The 16,266-nt window shown below is 43.8% G+C and overlaps 4 protein-coding genes and 1 pseudogene across 4 annotated transcripts; 1 reads left to right on the forward strand and 4 right to left on the reverse strand.

Annotated features, from left to right (window-relative positions):
- Positions 1 to 61: 61 nt before the first annotated feature.
- LOC149110295 (kelch-like protein 25) lies at positions 62 to 8,483 on the reverse strand. Its single transcript, XM_089291675.1, has 2 exons — positions 8,403 to 8,483; positions 62 to 3,940 (listed from the first exon to the last, which is right to left on the reverse strand). The coding sequence occupies exon 2, from the start codon at positions 3,869 to 3,871 to the stop codon at positions 2,117 to 2,119; it is 1,755 nt and encodes a 584-aa protein (XP_089147801.1). The 5' UTR covers positions 3,872 to 3,940; positions 8,403 to 8,483; the 3' UTR covers positions 62 to 2,116.
- On the reverse strand, positions 6,352 to 10,456 carry LOC149110296 (protein CFDP2-like). The gene is made up of 2 exons (XM_089291693.1): positions 10,373 to 10,456; positions 6,352 to 8,057 (listed from the first exon to the last, which is right to left on the reverse strand). The coding sequence occupies exon 2, from the start codon at positions 7,174 to 7,176 to the stop codon at positions 6,352 to 6,354; it is 825 nt and encodes a 274-aa protein (XP_089147819.1). The 5' UTR covers positions 7,177 to 8,057; positions 10,373 to 10,456.
- On the reverse strand, positions 8,600 to 11,184 carry LOC149110297 (kelch-like protein 15; annotated as a pseudogene).
- A 3,185-nt stretch (positions 11,185 to 14,369) lies between these two features.
- On the reverse strand, positions 14,370 to 15,218 carry LOC149110298 (uncharacterized). The gene has a single exon (XM_089292268.1). It carries the CDS (start codon positions 15,216 to 15,218, stop codon positions 14,370 to 14,372), a length of 849 nt encoding a protein of 282 aa, XP_089148394.1.
- A 21-nt stretch (positions 15,219 to 15,239) lies between these two features.
- LOC149110299 (uncharacterized) lies at positions 15,240 to 16,088 on the forward strand. The gene has a single exon (XM_089292269.1). The coding sequence runs from the start codon at positions 15,240 to 15,242 to the stop codon at positions 16,086 to 16,088; it is 849 nt and encodes a 282-aa protein (XP_089148395.1).
- The last annotated feature ends 178 nt before the right edge of the window (positions 16,089 to 16,266 follow it).

Genomic DNA, 16,266 nt, shown 5'->3' on the forward strand with positions numbered 1-16,266 from the left:
AAGTATGATAATTTTTTCAAAACAGACAATTTGAAGAGTGGTGCCACAGCAAAGTCCAAAATAGCAGACAGATGTTATATTTGTTCTTATTATTACAACTTGATAATACACATTCTTGATGGAGATACAATTTATCTAATGCCACATTTCTTTTGTTTTTCTACTAACAAATTCAACAATATCAAATGATTATTGCTGTTTTTAGTTTTGTCAGTATTAGTCAATATTAGAAAGAGTAGACCATTGTACACTGTGAGTACTTGGAGCTCAGAATCTAATGAAACTTCACATTTAATTATTTAATTACATTATGCTATTCTACTCCTATTCAATTAAAAAAAAATTTTTTTTGTCCTTAATAAACTATTGTTCTATCTCTCTGAGAATTTTTGCTCCACAAAACAACATGAACATTCAGCTGAAGAGTGCCAGAGTTGTTCTTGAAGCATGTTTTTGGTCAACAACTGAGTGGTTTGAGAGTTGTTTCCAAGATTATTATCTGATGAATGATTTTATTCAAAAACTTGGAAAGCAACTACAAAGAGTCGAACACCCCTCCCCACCCCTGCCACTCATTCCCCCAACATTAAAGAGCTGCCATGGTAAATGTTTTATACACCTTTCTTCTGCTGGGCATAATTACCTTTCAATCAATTAAGAGAACTTGAGTCTAAATAACATTGATTCATAAACGTTTTATAAGTTTTGTATCTCAGGAAAAGAAATTAACAGAAGATATTAAAGCTTCTGTCCACTTCTGTTGACTTGTTCACTTAGCTGCCACATCTGGGCAAGGTCAATCTTGGGCCCAGTTCTCTTGTGAATTCAGCTTTCTAGTAAATTATTCCAAATGAAAAAAACGATAACAGTTTGTACTGTCCGCTGTCTGCATTACAATTGAGAGGGTTTGTAGGCACTGAAGTAAAATAATGCTACAGTCAAACTTCTGGTTGCAACCACCTCTTGTAAGAGACCACCTCTCCTCAGTGACCAGTTTTCCAAAATACCAAAAGTTTTTAAGTCAAATCACTACATTTGCAACCTCTTGTAAGCGACTTCCTCTCGAAAGCGACCACAACCACTTTTAGAGCTAAAAGTTTGAAATTTTCTTTTGTTTTTTCACCTCCCGTAAGTGACCACTTGACAGATAATAGTGCGGAAATTGAATAATAAAGTATTATACCCAAATTGTATCCCTGGGTAGTACAAGAGATGAGAACTTCTCAATGGAAAGTACAGGATTTTTCTTGAAATTGTCTTTTTGCATGAATAAAACATTTAAAACATGGGGTAAGTCTCTGCAATTACTATATGCTAATGAGGTAAAATGTTGACCCAATATGGTCTAAGCTCTTGTATAAAGTGACCACCTCCCATAAGCCACCACCTAGGCTTGAACGGAAGGTTCGACTGTAGTAGGTTTGATAAAGTATAAAAATACCACTGATAAATTACTTGAATATAAATGTGTAAACCAAAAAGTGGGCCATGAACAAAGAAAATTGATTTGGTTTGGGAATTACAAACCAGGAAAAAAATTCAGGTAAAAATACTGCCAGAAGGGTCATTTCTGAATCAGCTTAGAACTACAAAATTAAAGATAATAAAATAAATGTGATGTTCACAATGGCTCAAGTCTCTCACCCACTCTGCAGAGTATTGCTAAACAAGCTTTAAATATATTCTTCTGCTTCTCTTCACTTGTTTCAAAGCGATCAACTGGTATTACTGATACAGCTTTCCACTTGTTTTCCTCAGACTCAAATATTTCAACTGATCATATCCATGATGAGTTGTTAACACCTCCCAAAACATACAGCCTTCCTTCATGGCACACCATGCTTGCTGACATCCGCAGTACCTTGAGACTGCCGTTCATTGAATACCTAGTGCTGAATGTCAATCACTAGTGTTCTTAGGAAGATCGATAGTCCTAAACATCAATCACAGTCTTACTTACAAACTAGAAAAATAAATAAAAAACAAAACAAAACAAAACAATTATGCCACAACATGTGCCATTCATGCAGCTTCTATAAATTAAAGATAAGGAGCTTTACATTAAAATTATGCCCCTGAAAATAATGCAAGCCTCACACTGCTACCAGATAGATGGCTACTTTTTCAATGGCTCAAGTTTGTCAATCACTACTTTGCAAAGTCTTGCAGAACAAGCTTTAAATCTTTTACTCTGCTTCTCTTCCTCACTCGTTTCAAAGTGACCTACTGGTATAACTGATTTCTGTTTCCATTTACTTTGCTCAGAATTAAATATTTCAACTGATAATACCCGTGATGAGTTGTTGACACCTCCCAAAACATACAGCCTTCCTTCATGGCACACCATGCTTGCTGACATCCTACGTACCTTGAGACTTGGCATCAGCACCCATTCATTGGTTAGAGGATTGTAAACCTCACATGTGTTGAGTGCATTTTGGCCCTGACATCCACCTGCTATGTACACCTTGCCATTCATGGCAGCACCAAAGGCATTGTATCTAGCTTGATTGATAGGTGCAACTTCTTCCCACTCATGATCATCAGCACTAGGATCAAATCGGTATGTTGTTGATACAGGTGTAACAAACAAATAATTTGTTGAACCACCAATTAGGTAAATATACTGCTCATCAGTCACAACACAACTGTCAAAAAGATTAGTGTGTGGCTTCTTCAGTTGGCTACAGCAGCCCTTTTCAGGATCATATCTGTATATCTCAATACTGTCCAATCTTTCCTCAGTTGCATACAATAGGCCCTTCAAAACTGCAGTCCTAGTAAATGCTTTTGAAACTTGAAAAGCACCCCAAGAGTTGGCAGAAGGTGTGTAGTATTCCATTAAATTAGACCCACCAAGCTGATCTGACCCCCGACAGGGGATGTAAATTTTACCCCTGCATTGGCTGGGATTGTTTCTATGATCATGCTGAAAAAGCATGTCTGACAACTTGTACCACACATTTTGTTCTGGAAAGTAACACAAAGATCTGCACCCTCCACAAACAAAGATTGCCTCTGTGTGCATCTCCAGGCATTTCCTTGGTTGCTGTGCAACCTGTTCATCAGTACCACTTACTGTTAATCTCATAGCATCTAATAACACAAAATTCAGGCATGATTCAGTGTTTTTAGCAACAAGTTCCTCCTTCACCAGTTTGTTTAGTAGAAAGTCATGTGGTATTGACACCAGACGGATTTGGCGCAGTAAAACAGGAAATTCAACTTCTCTTTCGCTCCTGTTGTGAGACACCCACTTAACAATTCCCCTGAAAACCTCTTCTTCAGCTTTGACAGTGATGTCATCGCTGGACACCCATTCCATGACTTGCTTTATGTCAAGACTCAGAAAATCATCTGTTTCCATCACAGCACTGAAATCTGAATTGATCATTTGGCAAGCTTTTTCTCTCAACTCTACACACTGATACTTATCGGCAAAATAATAGTTGAAAACACAGTTTTCAGTTCTCAAAACCTCCATCAAATACCTGCCCACAATTGTTTTCAGGCCTGGAAGAAGAAGATAATCTGCTGTTGCCATCAAATTGTGAGCGTTTTCTTCAGTAACCGAAATATTTCCAATGTAAACGTACTGTAACACGTCTTCCATAACAGACGCCGTTGCTTCTTCAAGCTCTATTCTGATTAAATGTTCTTTGCTTTCTCTCATGTCGCTAATCAGAAGTGAAAGGAAGAACGGGCTTGCTGCAGCTAAGACAGCTTTGTGAGCGATAAGTTCTTTGCCTTTCACTACCACTTTCACATCACAGAAACTTTGGTTTCTTCTTAGGATATCTAATGGCCCGACAAGTTCTTGGCGACAGTCAGAAGGATCTGCTGAGACCATGGGTTCAGAGAGGGCCTCCATATTGGAATTTTGTTGAATCTTGTGAAGCACCAGAGCCTCGACTTCGATTGACAATCAGTCACGCGAATCCTATTATCACACGACAAAAACTAACGCTAAAAGCTACTGGTCACGCAATCGTAATATAAGAGTTTACATGGAGAATATATATATATATATGGCATCCTCGTCTCGGAGAGGCGATGGTCAGCGCATCACTGTCGACAGGCTCTTAAGTGACTCAAAAGCCCGATTCTTGAGTGGCGGTCTTTGTTGCAGCTGGTACAGATGTAGTTTGTGGCCTCACGGACTGATACTTGTCGTTCCTTTCTCGCCGCCCGCTTGATTGTCGCCTCGGCCCTGAGTGCCCCCTCCTTCACACCGTGACGTCAGGCGGCGCGGTCTTGCGCGAGGACCTCCCAGGTATTGGGATTGAATTCAGCGAGTCGCAGGTCACGCTTGCAAACATCCTTAAAGCGAAGGAGAGGTCGGCCCACGCGTCGGGCGCCCTCCCACAGTTCCCCGTAGAGGACTTGCCTTGGCAAGCGATCGGGTTCCATACGGTGAACATGACCGAGCCACCGTAGGCGTCTTTGGATGAGTAGTGTAGGGATGCTCGGCATGTCGGCTCGTTGAAGAACATTGGTGTTGGAGACTCTGTCCTGCCATTTGATCTGAAGGAGACGCCGAAGGCAGCGGAGGTGGAACCTGTTGAGCCGCTTCTCTTGTCTGGCGTATGTGGGCCACGACTCGCTTCCGTAAAGGAGAGTGGAAAGGACACAAGATCGGTAGACTTGCAGCTTGGTCCTCTCGCTCAACAGGTCGTTAATCCACACTCTCTTGTTGAGTTTGGCCATAACACCGGCTGCCTTGGCGATCCTTGAACTGATCTCGACATCTAGCGACGCCTTGCTTGACACTGTTGACCCTAGGTAAGTGAAAGAGTCCACGACCTCCAGTTCAGTGTTGTTGATGGTAATGACGGGAGGTGTCTCTGCATCTTGGGCTAGGATGTTTGTCTTCTTTAGACTGATGGTAAGGCCGAACTCCTTGCAGGCGTGAGACAGCTTATCAACCAAGCGTTGAAGGCCTGCCTCGCAGTAGGATGCCAGGGCAGCATCATCCGCGAACAACAGCTCGCGTATGAGCACTTTAAGGGTCTTGGCTTTGGCGCGGAGCCTGGCAATGTTGAAAAGCTTGTCATCTGACCTCGTCCGAATGTATACACCCTCCGAGCAATCGGCAAAGGCGTAGTGGAGTAACATCGAGAAGAAAATCCCGAACAGGGTTGGCGCCAAAACGCAGCCCTGCTTTACTCCACTGCTGACTGGGAAGGCATCCGAGGTGGCTTCATCAAAGCAGACGGTGCTCTGCATGTCCTTGTGGAAGGCGGTGATGAGGGCGAGGAGTTTTGGTGGGCAGCTGATCTTCTGAAGGATTTGGAAGAGCCCACTACGACTGACCAGGTCGAAGGCTTTTGTCAGGTCCACAAAAGCGAGGAACAATGGTTGCTGCTGCTCACGACACTTCTCCTGCAGCTGGCGGAGGGAGAAGACCATATCTACTGTGGATCTGCCGGCTCTGAAGCCACACTGGGACTCTGGATAAACTCGCAAAGCAAGACTCTGTAGGCGACCCAGTGCGACACGTGCAAAGACTTTGCCTACAATGCTGAGGAGTGAAATGCCGCGATAGTTATTGCAATCGCTTCGGTCACCCTTGTTTTTGTAAAGGGTGACTATACTAGCATCTCTCATGTCTTGTGGGATGTGTCCTTTCTCCCAGCAATGGCAGAGGAGCTCGTGAAGCGGCTGGAGGATGGAAGATTTGCCATGCTTTAGGACTTCTGCTGGTATGCTGTCCAACCCTGGCACCTTGCCACAGGCGAGGTTGTCAATGGCTTTGCTGAGCTCTTCTAGTGTGGGCATCTCGTCTAGCTCCTCCATGGCTGGAAGTCCGGGCAAGGCATCAAGGGCAGCGTCTGTCACGATGTTCTGGGTCGAGTAGAGCTCGAGATAGTGCTCGACCCAACGCTGCAGCTGCTTACTCTGGTTGGTGATGACTTTGCCAGACTTTGCTTTGAGCGGTGCTGTTTTCACGCTCATGGGGCCGGTGGCCGTCTTCATCCCCTCGTACATCCCTTTGGCGTAGCCACAGTCGGTGGCTGTCTGGATCTTGGCGCACAGGTTCTGCCAGTACATGTTAGCACAGCGGCGGGCGGTCTGCTGGGCTTTGCTCTTAGCTACTCTGAGGGCGTCGCGTGTGCTATGGCAAGAGTTCTGCTTGTATGCCAGCAGGGCTATCCTTTTGGCTTCCGTGACTGGCTGCATTTCATCCCAATGCGCCTCGAACCAGTCAGCATTCTTGCACTCTTTTCTCCCGAAAGCGGACATGGCCGAGTCGTAAATAGCGTCGCAGAGGTGAGACCATTTGGTGTCCATGTCTTCGGTTGTAGGCTGGTCAGCAAGCTTCTTCTGAAGGGTCTCGGCGAAGCTCTGAGCCTAGGCTGGTTTGGCAGTAGCGCAGGTGTTGATGCGAGGGCGACCCTTAGACTTGGCATGATGGATCTTACACGGCTTCAGCCTGATCTTGCTGCCAACAAGGGAGTGATCCGAGTCACAGTCTGCGCTGTGGTAGCTTCGCGTGTGAAGGACGCTGCTGAGGTCCGCTCTCCTGGTGATGACGAGGTCTAGCTGGTGCCAGTGGCGGGACCAGGGATGTCTCCAAGACACTTTGTGCAGCTCCTTGCACGTGAAGTAGCTGTTGGTGATGCAGAGGCCATGGTGGCAGCAGAGTTCCAACAGTCCCTGACCGTTCTCATTCAACTTGCCAACACCGAAGTGGCCGAGACAGGTGGGCCATGCTTGCCAGTCGGATCCAACGTGTGCATTGAAGTCGCCTAGCAGGTATAGGCTTTCAGAGCAGGGGATTTGGGACACTGTCTCCTCCAGGGCCTCGTAAAACTGATCTTTGGCCTCTGGGCTGGACGTGAGGGTCGGAGCGTAAACAGACAGGAAGTTGACAGAGCCAGTCGATGTCTTCATGCGGAGGGCGAGGAATCTTTCACTGCCTCCAGTCGGCTTTTCTGTAGTGGGAAGCAGTGAGTTCCTCACAGCAAAACCTACACCATGCTGCCTCGGCTCGCCCTGAGACAAGCCTTGCCAAAAGAAGGTGTAGTCTGATTCTCTAAGAGAACCACTATTGGCCAGCCGAGTCTCCTGGAGACAGGCAACGTCGATGTTAAGTCGTGTCAGCTCCTTGTTGATGATGGCGGTCTTGCGGGAATCGTCCATCTGCTGAAGGTCAGCAGAGAGTCCGGGGCACATGGTGCGAACGTTCCAGCTTGCGATTCGAAGAGCTGGAGTCTTTGTTGTTGTTTTTCTTTTGTGACTGCCTGGTGCGAAGTTGTGACTCACTTGTCGGGGAGGTCCCCTAAGCCCTACGCACCCAGTAGAGCAGGCCAGCCATGGCGGGGCAGCACCTTACTGGCTGGGGGCTGCCCAGCTTAAGGCGGGCGGTAGCTGCCCATTGAAGCTACGAGGGCTTCTCCCACCGTCGGAAGAGACCCCTGGCGCTCCAACCTACGCCAATCGGTCGGAAGCTTAGAACCGGTAAACTGTCTCATCCCGTGTTGTACCGGAATCTTGCGAAACCGCTGAAGTGTCCTCTCCAGTTTGCGCTGAAGGCCTGGGCGGGATTATATGGAGACACTGGGCTGCCCACATGTCAGTCTCCCCCTCTCGGTTCCACTGGCTGAGTCCAAAGGAAAGGATGAACCAATACGATTTGGGGCCAGTTTCACTGCAGGAGCTGCCGGAAGGTAGTGCTGTGCATCTGCCGTCCGCCTTAGGGTCTCCACTCCAGATTTATCTTCGAGGTTGACTCCTGAAGCCTTTCCTGTGATCAGGTATAGCCGCAAGGCAGCGGAGGTTTGGAATCAGGGTTTTCCCTCCCCTAGATGGGCTGCCTTCACCGCGGCTAAAGAGCCCCATCTACCCCGGGCAACTGGTTTTAAGGCGCCAGTGACTCGCCTTCGCCTCTTCTCCTGTCAGTGGTGCCGGTTTCGCCGCAAGGAGGACAGGAGTTGGACTTTGGCTGTCAGAGGCTCTTTGAGACGCACACCGTGGGAAGCACTTCGAGAGGCTGTGGGGGCCCACTCCCACAGCCCGCTTCCCAGCTATAACAGCCTTACGATGGAGAATAGGAGCTGAAATATAAGATCAGAGTTTGTATGTAGATCAGGAGATGAAATTGAAATCGATCAATGTATGGTTAATTTACGAAATAAGGATTTAGAACACTCAGCAATGCCATTTCTTGTCATCCTGGGGTGTTTACACGAGATTTGAGCGAATTTTGATTATTATGTTGCACGAATAATAATTATTACCCATGGTGTTATATTATGACACCATAGGGTGTTACATTGCAACGCCGTAGGGTAAATAACCAAAATTTGCTCAAATGAATCTGAACGATTGTACTAATTCGAGAAGGCTAGAAAATTGTATCAGCTGGCGAAGAATAAATAATTATTACCAAACACTACAACCTTGCAGGTAACAGCAGGATGTGAAGTGACAGTATTGTTCCTTATTGAGAAGTATTCATCTCAAACTAACTTCATTTGGGTTAACTTAAACATGACAGTGGCACAACTTGGTTTCAGACATAAGGCTATTAAGAGAAATGTTTTGAAACAGAAAATTTGGTAAATATGAATGGCAGTGCACGGAGTATGTCAATAAGTTATAATAGCACTCAGCAGATGTTATATTTTGTTCTTTTCATTACAACTTATTTTATTAGAAGATATACCATAATGGGTATGTCACATTTTTCTTTCTGTTGATGCAATGATCTACAAAATTTAGTAACAATTGAAATGAATAATTATAGTTTTTATTGGTTTAGACACCAAATTATGTCAATATTAGACTGACAAGGTCATACTAAGCACTTCTGCCACATAATACAAATGGGGCTCAAAATCTAATCAAACTTCACAGACGTTCTTTTATGCCATATTGTTGTACTCTTATTAATTTTTTGTATAATTATAACCATTTCTTTTAGTCTCCTCAGAAGATATTTTGCTACACGAAATAGCATGCAGATTAGGCTGAAAAATGTCAAAGTTGTACTTTGTAGACTCATTATTACTCCATCAACTTGAAGCAAAGGAAATCATGACCAAGATGGTGTTTGGATATCAGACATGCAAAGAAAGTCATGTTCGATAGCCTCAAGAGAATCTAGTGGATTTTTCAGTTGAGCTGGTGGATTCTGTCATTCACTTTCCCTGACGGGGAAGTGAAGTTTCTTGGAAAACGTTTTGAGGAAATTCAAATAATAGAAGAACTGTCAAGGGATGAACACTTTGGAGCTAGCAAGAAGAATTACTTTTGGGCTGGTACATAGTTATACCTTGTCCAAGGGTGAAGGCTAAAAATTGCTTTTCTTTGCTTCTTGGATATATGATCTTTAACCAGCATTAGATTTTTGCGATTTCATTTCCCTGTTTTCTCCCTGGCTTCATTAAGGTTTGATTGACAAGATGTATCATTTAACACTTGTGACCATTTTTTACCACATTTCCAAATACCTCAAAGTTCGTCAAAAATACTCCACTGCACATTGTGGAGTTACTTTGAACTTTCTTCTCAGTGTTTGGAAATGTACTAGTCAAAAACCGGATTTTCATGATTGGCATGTTACTTGAAACATGTCCTGAGTCAGCAATGTGTTTAAGAGTGTAAATGTCATCTGATGAATGATTCTACACCAAAACTTTGAAAAAATACTCATTTCAGAAACACAAAATGACTTCCATCCCCTTCCCTTCTGGCTGCTCTACCCAACATTAAAGGAAGTTTGTATGGGGAGTGATTTGTGCCAAAAATAGAAATTGCTAGTCAAGAGTTAAACTTCCATCATCTGAGTGCTGACAACAAATTGTAAGTGATAAATGCTTCAGTTGCCATCATTGTTGAAATGGTCAATTGATTGTTAGTGCTAAACATTGATCACTAGACTGCTGTTGCCCTAAACGACATTGATAAACTCTAAACGATAGTGCTAAAAATCAATCGCTAAAATTCTTGCAAGGATCGGTAGCGCTCAAAACATCGATCACAGTCTTAAGTACAAACTAGAAATATAAATTGAAAAAATATTATGCCACAAGATGTACGTTTCATGTAGCTTCTATAAATTAAAGATATGGTGCTTTTCATTCAAATTATGCACCTGAAAATGACGCCAGCTTAACACTGCTATAAGAGAGATGGCTATGTATTCAATGGCTCTAGTTTGTCAATCACTCCTTTGAAGAGTCTTGCAGAACAAGCTTTAAATATATTCTTCTTCTCTTCCTCACTTGTTTCAAAGCGATCAACTGGTATATTACTGATTTCTCTTTCCATCCATTTTGTTCAGAATCAAATATTTCAACTGATAATAACTGTGACAATCTGCCAGTGGAGGGTATCTGAGTGAAACTTCCCAAAACATACAGCCTACCTTCATGGCACACCATGCTTGCTGACATCCGAGGTACCTTGAGACTTGGCATCAGCTGCCATTCATCGGTTAATAGAGGATTGTAAACCTCACATGTGTTGAGTGCTTCTTGGCCCAGACATCCACCTCCGATGTACACCTTGCCATTCATGGCAGCACCAAAGGTATTGTATCTAGCTTGATTGATAGCTGCAACTTCTTCCCACTCGTGATCATCAGCACTAGGATCAAGTCTGTATGTTGTTGAGAAGGGTGTACCTCCAAATATAGAGCCTAATTTTCCACCTATTAGGTAAATATATTGCTCATCAGTCACAACACAACTGCCAAAAAGATTAGTGTGTGGCTTCTTCAGTTGGCTACAGTAGTCCTCTTCAGGATTGTATCTGTATATCTCAATACTGCTCAATCTTCCTCCAGTTGTATACAATTAGTGTCCCTTTAAAACTGCAGTCCTAGTAAGTGCTTTTGAAACTCGAAATGCAGCCCAAGAGTTGGTAGAAGGTGTGTAGCATTCCATTAAACTAGACCCACCTAGCTGATCTGGTCCCTGACAGGGGGTGTAAATTTTACCCCTGCATTGGCTCGGATTGCTTCTATGATCATGCTGAAAAAGCATGTCTGACAACTTGTACCACACATTTTGTTCTGGAAAGTAACACAAAGATCTACACCCTCCACAAACAAAGATTGTATCTTTGTGTATCTCCAGGCATTTCCTTGGTTGCTGTGCAACCTGTTCACCAGTACCACTTACTGTTAATCTCATAGCATCTAATAACACAAAATTCAGGCATGCTTCAGTGTTCTTAGCAACAAGCCCCTTGTTACCGCCGAAGAACAGTATTTTATTTTTGTTTTATTTTGATCGTGACGTTTCGTGTCAATGACATGAAGTAGCTTGCAAAACTTTGTAACCACCCGGACGACTCACGTGGAACTGATTTTGTAAAACTTGGACGTGTCTTTGGTTATTAAAAAAGTGTAAAAATCAAATTTGTTGTCGTTATGCGAGTTCATTGGGGACTAAAGAAGTAGCGGCAACATTTTCTGGTCCTTCGAGCCGGATTAGAACGAGCGAATCGAAGAATTTGGAATTTGGTGTGGCGAAGATTTTGGAATTTGGTATGGAATCGACTGATGGCGGTCGCCATCTTGGCCATTTGGATTCAGCTCGTACTGTGAGTACTAACATTGTTACTTTAAAAAACAAACGGGCAGCCGTCAAAAGAAGGATCACGAACACGTTGAAGAAATTAGAGTCCACCATCGAACAGTATGGTCGAAAAGCGATTATACGTGGATATGTCAACAACTTGCAGGAATATCTGAACGAAGCGAAAGGTCTCAATGATGAACTCGTCTCAGTGATCCCAGAGAACGAGCACGAAGCCGCAATAGATTGGTATGAAGAACAACTCGATAGAGTCGAAGACGCTAAACTTCAGGCCAACGCACATCTTGACGAGCGGGCAGAGGAAAGTTCTAGCGGATTAAGCTCGGTGAAATCATGGAAAACTTCTTCGACAAGAAATGTCTCCCAAGCGGCCGAAATTCGCGCCAAAATTACTTCAGCAGAAATTAAAGCAAAACAACTTGCCTTGGAGGAACAGCGAAGAAGAGAGGAGTTCGAAAAACAACTGGAGGTTAAAAGGAAACTTGAACTTGTCCAAGATGAAGCTCAAAGGCTAAAATTCATGGCTGAAGAAAGAAGAAAGACTCAGGAAGCCAAGGACGAGGCTGCACGCCTCGCAGCAGAAGCAGCAGTGTTACAAAAGGTACAAAATGAAGTTAATGATCCGGAAGCTTTGTCTAATCGATTGCTTGATTTTGAGGATGATTCATTGAAATTTGTTCCATCATCTAATCTTGATGAACCGTTAACAATAATTCCTCCACTACTCCCTGGTTTGTTGCAAGGAACTGGAGCAAATCATGGAACTGCATTGCCACCTGACAACCCTACAAAAGTTGTTACACCTTCACCTTTGTTACAACAGCCAAAGTCAGCTGTTTCATTTATTGCACCTCAGGGCACGAAAAAACCTAATGAAACATTGCCTTTGTATCACTCGTGGATTGGAGATTTACAAAGTGGAGTACAGCATCCAGCTTTAACTAGTACGGACAACCGAAAAACAACCATTTGTGGTCATTCTACTCGTGACTCTCTTCCAAAGTTATGCCTAAGTAAGTTTGATGGTGACCCTTTACACTGGTCTGATTGGTCCTCAATGTTTAAATCAATTGTTCATGATGCTAATCTGTCCCTTAATGGCAAAATGCAACATCTTCAGAACTCTGTTATTGGTAAAGCTAAGTCTGCAATTGAAGGATATGGATACAGTGGAGATTCCTACTATGAAGCACTGAAAGAACTGGAATCCAGATTTGGCAAACCTTCCCTTGTTGTGAAAGTCACACTTGACAAACTGAAAAAAACAGCTCGATTACAAAATGACAAACCTCAAGAAGTGAGAAATCTGTCAGATGTTGTGTCAACTACTGTGTGGACATTTAAGAAGTTTGGATATGAAAGTGATCTGAAAGCAGAAGCTAATGTTTCCCTTGCCGTTGACAAACTGTCCCAGGAGCTCAAAATCAAATGGAAGGACAACACCAAAGCTACCAAACTGGAACGACCTAGTCTTGATGACTTCAGTGTGTGGTTAAAAGGTCAGGCAGATATTTATGATGATTGTTGTTACCCAAAAATGTCAAGTAAGTTTCCATTCCAACCTCATAAGAAACCTCGGTCTGGTGGATCAAATGGAATGACTGAAAAACAGAACACTTTCTCAAGTAACATTTCACCTCGCCCCAGGCCAACAAAGTCCTCTTGCATTATGGGTGATGGGCAGGAACACAAGTTATCTTCTTGTCCCAAGTTTAAGGCTCTAAGTGTGGAAGAACGCCTAAATGAAGTACAGAAACATAAGTTGTGCTTTTGTTGCCTCAGTCCTCGACATTGGCTTAGCAATTGTTCAAATCAAAAACAGTGTGGAGTAAATGGGTGTACGCGATCACACAATGCTCTGTTGCACAACTTGAGAAATGTTTCGGTGGAAAGCAGTGATGCAGTGTCTGCTATTAACCCAGTAGCACAAGCCGAAGTTGGTTCGTCTACTGAACATTCTAACACATCTCACAGAAGCAGTCACACCTCTGTTCTGTTACAAGTAGTACCAGTAACCCTCTATGGTCCAAAGGGATATTTCAACACATATGCTATGCTGGACACAGGAAGCACTTGCAGCTTGCTGTTAGTAGATGTTGCTGGAAGACTTGGTTTGGATGGTCCTTTGGAAAGTGTGGTCTTAAATGGAATTCAGAAAACATCTGAGCTTATGACAAAACGTGTTAATGTACAAGTCAGCCGATTGAATGACTTTGGTACCCAATTTGATGTGAATGGAGTTCTTGTAGTTGATCACCTGAATGTGCCAGAGAAGAAAGTGAAACTTGATGAGCTACAAGAAAGATGGCCACACCACAGAAAATGTTGCCGCTACTTCTTTAGTCCCCAATGAACTCGCATAACGACAACAAATTTGATTTTTACACTTTTTTAATAACCAAAGACACGTCCAAGTTTTACAAAATCAGTTCCACATGAGTCCGTCCGGGTGGTTACAAAGTTTTGCAAGCTACTTCATGTCATTGACACGAAACGTCACGATCAAAATAAAACAAAAATAAAATACTGTTCTTCGGCGGTAACATCCTCCCCCCGTGTTCGCCCGATTTAGTTGGTCGAACACTCTTCAAGGACGGCAAGTTTTGTCACAGGGCGTCTCATTACTCCAAACTTCGTTTTCACGTCTGCTGATCTTACAATACTGTCAAGTCCAGGAAAGACTTTTACGATCCTGCCAAGGGGCCAGAAACCTCTTGAAACTGCCCGATCAACCACTAACACCAAATCTCCGACCTTGACATTTACAGTAGGTTGAGTCCATTTCTTTCGAGTAATCAAACCAGGTAGGTACTCTCTTAATCAACGACTCCAAATATGATTTGCCACCACTTGTGCTTGTCGCCAACGTTTGCGACTTGACAACTCCTTGTCGTCAACGATACCGGGCGGTAAGTTGAGAGATCCTCTTCCAATGAGGAAATGATTCGGTGTCAGAGCTTCAAGGTCATCCACATCCGAGCTGACTTCAGTAAGCGGACGACTGTTCACAACCCATTCCACTTCAGCAAAGGCGGTAAGCAACACCTCATCAGTAAGAACTTGTTTCTGTAGAACAACATTAAGGGCTTTCTTGCATGATCGTACGAGGCGCTCCCATACACCTCCCATATGAGGTGTAGCAGGCAGGTTAAATACCCACTGAATTCCCTCTTGGCTCAACTCACTGCCGATCTTATGCTGATTCCAGCCATCGATGCATTCACGTAACTCACGGTCTGCTTCTACAAAGTTTGTTCCATTGTCGGAGTAAATCACAGTTGGTTTACATCTTCGAGCCATAAACCGCCTAAGGCACATGATGAAGGAATCGGTTGACAAGTCAAATGCAACCTCCAAATGAACTGCTCTAGTCACCAAGCAAGTAAAGAGACAACCATATCTCTTCTCCTCTTTTCTAAGATGCTTCACTTTAAGAGGACCAAAGAAATCCACGCCAACTTTCGAGAATGGTGGTGCAACACTTAAGCGATCATATGGTCGACTTGCCATCAAGGGTGCTTCTGGTTTCGCTTTTCGCCTTCTGCAGTAAGAACACTGATGAAGGATCTTTCGCACTGTAGCACGACAGCGTAAGATCCAATACTGTTGTCTGAACTCATTTTGTACTTGGTCCACTCCTTCATGTTTCAATTTCTCGTGACAGATCATGAGTTGACCCGTCTCATCATCATGAACTGTCACAAGAAATTGAAACATGAAGGAGTGGACCAAGTACGAAATGAGTTCAGACAACAGTATTGGATCTTACGCTGTCGTGCTACAGTGCGAAAGATCCTTCATCAGTGTTCTTACTGCAGAAGGCGAAAAGCGAAACCAGAAGCACCCTTGATGGCAAGTCTACCATATGATCGCTTAAGTGTTGCACCACCATTCTCGAAAGTTGGCGTGGATTTCTTTGGTCCTCTTAAAGTGAAGCATTTTAGAAAAGAGGAGAAGAGATATGGTTGTCTCTTTACTTGCTTGGTGACTAGAGCAGTTCATTTGGAGGTTGCATTTGACTTGTCAACCGATTCCTTCATCATGTGCCTTAGGCGGTTTATGGCTCGAAGAGGTAAACCAACTGTGATTTACTCCGACAATGGAACAAACTTTGTAGGAGCAGACCGTGAGTTACGTGAATGCATCGATGGCTGGAATCAGCATAAGATCGGCAGTGAGTTGAGCCAAGAGGGAATTCAGTGGGTATTTAACCCGCCTGCCGCACCTCATATGGGAGGTGTATGGGAGCGCCTCGTACGATCATGCAAGAAAGCCCTTAATGTTGTTCTACAGAAACAAGTTCTTACTGATGAGGTGTTGCTTACCGCCTTTGCTGAAGTGGAATGGGTTGTGAACAGTCGTCCGCTTACTGAAGTCAGCTGGGATGTGGATGACCTTGAAGCTCTGACACCGAATCATTTCCTCATTGGAAGAGGATCTCTCAACTTACCGCCCGGTATCGTTGACGACAAGGAGTTGTCAAGTCGCAAACGTTGGCGACAAGCACAAGTGGTGGCAAATCATATTTGGAGTCGTTGATTAAGAGAGTACCTACCTGGTTTGATTACTCGAAAGAAATGGACTCAACCTACTGTAAATGTCAAGGTCGGAGATTTGGTGTTAGTGGTTGATCGGGCAGTTTCAAGAGGTTTCTGGCCCCTTGGCAGGATCGTAAAAGTCTTTCCTGGACTTGACAGTATTGTAAGATCAGCAGACG

This window comes from Orbicella faveolata, unplaced genomic scaffold (assembly GCF_042242905.1).
Source record: "Orbicella faveolata isolate gen_17 unplaced genomic scaffold, um_ofav_v1 contig_24, whole genome shotgun sequence".
Classification (NCBI taxonomy): domain Eukaryota; kingdom Metazoa; phylum Cnidaria; class Anthozoa; order Scleractinia; family Merulinidae; genus Orbicella; species Orbicella faveolata.